We start from the raw sequence: 8,234 nt of genomic DNA on the forward strand, positions 1-8,234 counted from the left end.
GACAAGTCATTTCAAACCTCTTTGTAAAAAATGGATGAGATTGAAGATGAGCTTGAATGTCCCTTATGTCTGGAAGAAATCGACATTACGGACAAGTATTTCAAAGTAAGCCCCTCGTCTTGCCTGTTGTAAAAGTTCTCGTTGGAGTTTCAACATATGAAGAAAAAGTGTTCCAGTTTGTTGTGAATAGCAAATCTAACTATGCCTTTCATTCATTAGCCATGTCCATGTGGATATCAGGTACTTTTTGCTTATAGACAGATTCAACATTTGTTGTGCTGAAGAAGAAATGTCTGCGCAATCTTCAGAACATTTGACCACCACCCGTTTCTTTCCTGTACCAGATATGTCGATTCTGCTGGAACAAGATCAAGAATGATTTGGATGGAAGATGTCCTGGTTGTCGAAGAGTCTACTCGGAGCAAACCATGGAGTTTAGACCCGTTCCTCCTGAGGAGTAAAGAAAAAAACGTCAAATGTTGAGAATATTGGAGGCAGCGCTTACTAAAGTATATATATTTTATAGACTCGCTCATATCAAGAATCGAAAGAAACAACGTGAACGAGAAAAGAAGGATCAGGAAATCTCTGCAAAACGACATATGGCTTCAGTTCGAGTCGTAATGAAGAGTTTGGTTTACGTTTTTGGATTGCCGACAAAGATTGCTGTAGAAGAGGTAAACTATCATGTATAATTCATGGTATAAGAAGCACGGAAACTCAATCCATATGTTGACTAGACTATCCGACTAAATGAGTATTTTGGTCAGTTTGGCAAAATTACCAAAGTGCTGATTGGGAAACGTGGTCATGGTCATACTCCAGCATTGGCTAGTCTAGCGAATAATGGTGTCTATATCATGTTTGCCAAGAAGGAAGATGCTGCCAAAGCTCTCCAGTCTGTGGATATGACTCTGTGGGATGGGCGCTCGTTACGGTTCGTTTTGCTTACTAGTCCGTCGAGTACATAAACGTGGAAATGCTGACAAACTTGTACCAATTGTTTTAGAGCTACTTATGGAACCACCAAATATTGCACATACTATCTCAAGAATTTGCCATGCTCGAATATAAATTGCCAGTGCATGCATGAGCCTGCAGAGGAAGCCGAAGCATGGGCAAAAGAAGAGATAGTGTATGTGTCAATTTGGAGTCTTATTGTCTTTGTGATCCTAGTTCTCATATGTTTTCTTTACCAAAACAGACGTCTTGCGACAAGAGAACGAACGTGGAGAAGTCCACCATTCCCTACTCTGAGTGAGCAGGCTCGAAAAGAAGAAAAGGAATCTAGTGCCTTGCCTGCTACTGCAAGTTGGTAAGTTTTGCTAGCTTTCACTTGATGCAAAAAAGGCTCCACTGACGCTTCTTTACGCTCATCATGTCAACAGGGCAAAGACTGGACAGCCACCACAACCACCTGCTCTTGTGCAGCATAGATCTACTGCTAGTGTCTCCTCGGTGTCGTCTTCTTCATCAAATCTACCAGATGGCACACCAGAGCCAGATGTACAAGAGCAGCCAGAGGGAGACTTTGGTAATGATCTAGATCTCCCATTTTTGGTGCCTGCTAAAGAATCTCAGAGAGAAAGGAAGCAGAGATTACGTGGGAAGATTGTTGTTGAACCAGGAGGAGTTGGACAGTCATCATCAACGACTCCAACATCAGCTACCACTCCGCAACCACCAAGCATAAACCCAACACCGCCTCCTGGTTTGATGGGTCGAGGAATGTCAGCTGTAGATCATGCTCTGCCTCATATTGAAGAAGAGCCAATATTGGGATCCAGAGCCTTGTCGGAAGACGATCCACCAGTAACTTTATTAAATCAGTCATTTGGCGGTGTAGCACCATCTAGAATGGCAGTGCCTACATCATCATCTGTCTCGTCGGCATCATCAACAACGATAGAATCCAGAACCTCACCGATAGAAGAACCAGACCATTCTGCACTGTTTAATTTGCATCCCAGATATTCTGGACCATTTGATCCATTCAGAGAAGATTCTTTGGCGTTCTTGACTGGAGCTTCTCCAACATCGACAACACCAAATCGATATGAAGACGCGCCATTATCATCAGCATCAAATAGTAATATCCAACCATTAGGACAACAAACGCCACAACAGCAACAGCAATTACTTCCGCAACAAATGTCACCGCAGCAGCAACGGTTTTCTCAACCACCGTCACCCTCACAATCATCCACGCCAAATGGTATGTTGTCGTCGAATGCAAACTTTCGGTTTGATCCATTCCGTGATGAGGCTGTTATTGCTGTAAGACAACGAGAAGCTGCTATGGCTGGATCGATACGTAATAATGATAGCATGCCGTCGACATCTCCGCCATCAACGGATCCAAGATCTAAAAATGGCAGCAGTAGATTCGAACGATTCTTTGGTGGTAATCCTGCGGATATCTTTGAAGATGAGGTCGTATTAATGCGACCCCAAGAGCGAAAGCAGGTATGAAACATTCTCCACCCGGCTGAGACCTTTTTTTGCGAGCAGAATTGCGATAAGAAAAATGCTTATCATCGCAATTAATTAGGAATCAATTCGACCTGGAGGATTTCCCAATACATCGTTCGATGATTCAGGTCCTCGTTGGCCAGAGCCATCACGACGAATGTCTGCTGCTCAGGATGAAGAATCTTGGTCCTCAGCGCCTCGATATGCAAATCCTCAACAGCAACAACAACAGCAGCAACAACAGCAGCAGCAACATCTACAACAATATCGTAATGTCGCTCCAGGATTTGGTGGTGGTAATTTACCTCCGAATCGTGAGTCCATGCTATATATGCAACAAGGACAGCATCAAGCTGCTGTCGCAGCAGCTGCTCAACAAAGAGAACAACAATTGTTGGCTGCACGAGTACAAGCAGCTTATCTGGCAGCTGGTCGCTCACCTCCTTCTCAAGATGAATTATTGTCTCAAATGATGAAGGAGGCACAATTTAGAGATCGAGAACGAGAGCGGTCTGTATCTTCGTCACGAGCACAGCAGCAGCAACAACACCAGCAATCTATGCATGGATCTGATCAGATGAATAATAATGGTATTCGAGATCCTGCAATAATGTCTATTCGTATGTCGCAGCAGCCAATGCCCAATCAGCCGCCTCTGTCACCGTCGTCGTATCAACAACAGCAAGTTGATGGTGGTCGGTCGAGATTAAGAGTATTTGAGAATGTGGCGCTAGGGCAAGGTGCTGGTGGAAGTGGAAGTCCTATGGGGTTTGGACAAAATCTTGATTGGGGTAAACGCTTTTTTTCTGAATGTACCTCCATTTTCTATCGCAATAATTCATCGCTACATGAGAACATTGACTGAATCGTTTACTTCATTTAGGTCAGCAACGAGGTGAGCCAGATAGGCAGCTTCATCCACGCGATGCAAGACATGTGAATGATATCAATGTTGAGGAGGATTTTCGGTTGGGCGGGACAGATTCAGCGGTTTTTTTTCGAGGAGAACAACCGCTCCTGGTCCCGCCGGATCATTTAATGGAGGACCAGGGAGGTGGCAATGAACGAACTTCCTCTCTTCCCGACCCTTTACGGTCTCCTCAACAAGCCTCATCCACATCACCATCAAGAATAATAGCACATAACGATTGGAATGCATGGAGACCAGAAACCTTTATTGATTCGTCACCTGCGGTCGTCGGTGCTGTCCGAGATGTAAATAGTCAAAATAGTCGAACTTCAGCAGTATCACCAGCACCGTCTACAGCAGCGTCTCGGTCTACCTCTTCAGCTACACCAGAACCGCCATCAACACCTTTAAGAACAATGTCTCCTGCACCATCTAAGCCCATCTCATCATTGCATCAACCTACGTTAAATCGATCCACTACTCCACCAGTAGTAACGACATCTATATCATCTACTCCGATAAAACCATCTAGTGAACCAGCTGTTATATCTGTATTTTCGACTACAGCATTTCCACCATTACGTTCACCTGAAAAGCCGACATCTCCATCCTCGCCTATTGGTCTTCCCATACGCAGTAAAGTAGTATCTATCGCATCAACTCCAGCGTCGTCCGTAGCCGCTAAAGCTGTCTCGGTGGTTGCTACTGCACCGTCGTCACAGTCGTCGTCACTCACTTCTTCACCAACGCTATCCAAATTGGCTACACCTCAAGCACCAGTCAAGAAGATTGTTGAAGCAAAGTCTTCTAGTATCGCCAACGGTATTAGTTCTGTGACAGCAATCTCAACCGCCTCAGATCAACGTAATGGTAATAAGAAGGTAGACGTCAAGTCTCCTGATACTGAAAAGGCCAAGATTCAATCTCCTGCGTCGGCTTCAAAGGAATTGCCCAAGGCATTAGACGTCAAAACAGAAGCCAAGGTGGAAGCCAAGGTTGAAGCTAAAGTCGACGATAAGACGGAACTCAAGGCTGAGTCTGCTTCAAAACAGGAGAAACCAAAGTCTGAAGTCAAAAGTCTTCAACCTAAAGGTGGTTTTCTTCCTCCATCTGCAATTGAAGAAAATCCACTGGCTGGTCGTAAACGAAAGACGAAGGTGAAAAATGATGGTGAATTTATACTTAGAACTGCTATTGCTGGACAGGGTTTATCATCAAAGGGTTCTCAAGAGAACTTGGATACAGCATCTGTAGCTAGCACAGAACCAGAGACTGTAGTTGACGAGTCATGGTTGTCTGGATTGGTATTAGGTCCTGGAGGTTCCAACTCTAAAAAGAAGAACAAGAGAAAAGGAACCAACAATAATTCAGTAGAAAGCTCAGCACCAATGTCTCCAGTAAATCCTAAACAACCACTCGAATCGGACACAACTAATACTAGTAAACCATCATCAACAACCAAACCCGACACCAAGAATGAAGCTCAATCAGCTAGCATGCCATCAAAGGTCTGGCAAGACTTGCAAAAGAAGCTATACGATCTGGATGCAGCCTTTAAAGCAACTGTGCCACCTCGTAAACCCGAAACTAATACTGCATCTAAACGATCAAAGGCTTCTGTGTTGGCTTCTGCAGATGCCAGAGCTGCCATGGTCTCCATGCATATCGATCCATCTGCATCGGGTGAAGCACGCGTTGCCGCTGACTGGACTGTAAACTTGTCGCCTAATGACGTTTCCTTGATGCCTGGTGGAAGTACAGCAACTGGCAGTCTTGATTTGAATACTTTGAGTTTGAACTTTGGTAATCTTGGTCAACTTAGTCAGCTTGCTCAGAGTTTGGGTAACATGTCAGTTGAGCTCCATGATTCACTTGACGCTCAAAAGAGAAGTGGCAAAAGCTACGTGCCTTTATCTCTTGGTATGTTTGATTTTGTTAGTGCTTCTATGTTTATACCGCCATTGTCGACCTGACTCGTACCGATTAATAGATCCAAGCACGTTTATCGACCAAACTTTGGAATCTTTGGCCGCTACTGCTTCTGTGTTGTATGAAGGATTAGAAGCTCAACTAGAAAGAGTAAAATTTTTGGAAGAATCTCAAAAGGCTAACTCAAAGGGCAAAGGCAAGAGGAGTGAGGACGACGCATCTGTAAAATCCAATATTGTTATGGCCAGGGTAGCAGATCATGTCAATCGTTTGGAAGAAGTGGCTTCTAAGCTCCATGGAACCGTGTCTCGTACACCTAATAATCATAATTCCATGAAACCTTCAAGCTCAGTCAACAAGAATGAAAATGTAGCATCATTATCCGCCATGTATGGGCTTGCAATCAACCCGACCACGTCGACTTGGTCTACTGATGATTGGAGAGCCAAAGTCAAGTCCGTTGAGTTGGTCATGAAACGTGTACGTGAAGCACGAGATTTGAGAAAGAAACAAAAGGAACGTACTAGCCTGAGTGAAAATACTACAGCACTTCAATCGATCGAAGCTGCTGTCGCTACTATGATATCTATGGTGCAACCTGCTGTCAATGGGTTGCTGGTACCTGAAAGTGAACTAGGTCATTCAGATGGAATGGAGTATGATGACGATGACGAATTGCAATCGTCAAATGATCGATATGTAGAAGCTTCTGATGGCGGTGTATATGGCCAACTAGACACAGAACGTAGTGTAGATGTCAATTATTGGCGCAACTGGTTGAATGCTTATTCGCCACGATTGTCAAAACCACCATCTCAGCAAAGTTTGCCATTTGGAAACGATTATCTCCGTCAGCTCTTGGAATCAGTTCGTGGTATTGTTGTAACTGGTGAAGAAGGTAGTCCCTTCAATAATAGTAGCCCATCTTTGCCATCTCAGTTGTCTCCCGAAAGTGATGCTTCCAAACAGGATGCCATACCTCCCACGTTAAGCGATACGGCTTCTACAACACGACTATCACCCAACATTGATGATACAGGATCTGTAGGCGATAGTTTAGCTAGTCAACCATCTCGTCGTACACATAGAACTGTCTCTCATAGAGGATCTTCGTCGGATCTGAGTATATTAGAGTTGCCTACGGCACCGGCTGCACTCTTTCAGACATTGTCAAACCCTTCAGTTGAAGCAATAGAAGCTCAGCTGGACGAGGTTCGTTTATACATTCAAGAGCTAGAGAAACGAATTGTAAATGTAGTACGCCATAATCGTGGGCAGTTGAAGCGCATCGGGAAGCTTTTGGGAATCGACCCACATCTAGAAAGATTCGCATTTATAGAGCCCGTCTTGTATTATGAACAGATTCAAGACCCGGATAATGGCGATACCACCGAGGGTGAAGATCTAGATGAGTGGCTCGACGAGGAAAATGAAGAGGATGAAGATTGGGACGATGAAGAAGGGGACGACGACGATGAAGAAAATGAGGATGATGAGGATATGGAGGCAGAGGAAGAATTTCTTAGGAAACAACTGGAGCAAAAGGTTGATTATTGATGTTATTTCCAAGCAGCCTTTGTTCAGGAGCTTTGCCTGCGAGACCTATCAAAACTCACTGTTATTATTTTATAGAAGCTCGAGCCCATCAATATCAGGGTTGTAGGAAGAGACCAACCTGAAGCCGGTAAGCTATGTTGCTAGGACTGTAGGGCTTCCGTTTGAACGCATAAGAGAAATTTCAATTTTACATGACGCCAGCTTACTGATTGGATACCACTGTCGTCATTATCTCAATTTGCCCACTCTAGCATCTGTCTTGATTTGCTCAAACTTTCTGTTTTGTGTTTCATAGCTTTCAAGATCAAACGAACAACGCCATTAGAGAGGGTGTGTGCAGACTTAATTTAATTGTTTATCATCTCTTGCTATGAGGTTCAGCCATCAGTACTAATTCTCGTTTTATTGGATTACAGTTGATGACCGCATACTTAACAAGGATCTATGTATGTTCATGTTGATTTGATTACTTTTGCTCCATTCAACTGTACTTAAAAATTCTTTTCTTTATAGACTGGACAGGTACATTCACTCTCACCGCGGAGAGAAAACGGGTCAAGTCTACTCATCAGATGAAGCTCACCATACATCTCCTTCCTTTTAGAACAAGAATAGCGTCCGATTCCTTGCCTCGAGTGGTGAAACTATCAACCCTACAGACACGCCCCATGATGTACGCAATCTGGCAACTCGTCAGTGTATTTTTTGGGTGCTTTAGGATGATTGCAAACCTAACGCCACACATTCTTCACTTAGTTGGACATGGAAGATGGCGAGGTAATACACATTTCCGATGGTGGCGTCAATGGCAAAGGCCTTGGTGTCGTTCTAAAAAGTATGTAGAGAAACACACAAACATTTGTAAGCCTTTGTAGATAGATTAAAGACTCGGAAAAGAACAGCACAAACAAAATACATATAGTCATTGAGCCAGCAATCTTGTAGTTTTGCGGATGAGTTTTCATGTTTGCGTCAGGTTTATCATATGTGTGTGCCACCACTATTATATACGATTCAATTTCCATCTAATACTATTGCTAAATCAGTTATATAAGTTATCGAGCCCTTTCGAAACAATCAGACACTATTCACATAGGGTGGTCCAGCGTTTTACCAATTCCGTCAACACAGCAATCTCATGATTGCCCTTTGATGCAGCTTGATCTAGAACTGCACTTATCATGCCCCCCAGTGCGTGGTCTTTATGTTCACGAGTCAGCAATGTGCATAGCTTGAGAACTGGTGGGAGAGATCGCATGCTAGACTCTTTCGTGATTGAGAATGTAGAGACGAGCGAGAGGCTGCCAAAGAAGGTGATTCTGGTTGAAACAGATGGGAAGTGGGGATATTATTTTCGTTCCCAATG

At 43.8% G+C, this 8,234-nt stretch overlaps 1 protein-coding gene across 1 annotated transcript; it reads left to right on the forward strand.

Annotated features, from left to right (window-relative positions):
- Nucleotides 1–30: 30 nt before the first annotated feature.
- SmJEL517_g03362 (uncharacterized protein) lies at nucleotides 31–7,711 on the forward strand (the record flags this gene model as incomplete). The annotated part of the gene is made up of 17 exons (XM_031169290.1): nucleotides 31–105; nucleotides 220–240; nucleotides 345–457; nucleotides 527–677; nucleotides 741–937; nucleotides 1,010–1,135; nucleotides 1,205–1,315; nucleotides 1,389–2,466; nucleotides 2,552–3,263; nucleotides 3,356–5,302; nucleotides 5,373–6,856; nucleotides 6,944–6,995; nucleotides 7,164–7,198; nucleotides 7,285–7,314; nucleotides 7,382–7,390; nucleotides 7,473–7,541; nucleotides 7,625–7,711. The coding sequence occupies 17 exons, from the start codon at nucleotides 31–33 to the stop codon at nucleotides 7,709–7,711; spliced, it is 6,297 nt and encodes a 2,098-aa protein (XP_031024808.1).
- Nucleotides 7,712–8,234: the final 523 nt, after the last annotated feature.

Source organism: Synchytrium microbalum, assembly GCF_006535985.1.
Source record: "Synchytrium microbalum strain JEL517 chromosome Unknown SmJEL517_scf0017, whole genome shotgun sequence".
Classification (NCBI taxonomy): domain Eukaryota; kingdom Fungi; phylum Chytridiomycota; class Chytridiomycetes; order Synchytriales; family Synchytriaceae; genus Synchytrium; species Synchytrium microbalum.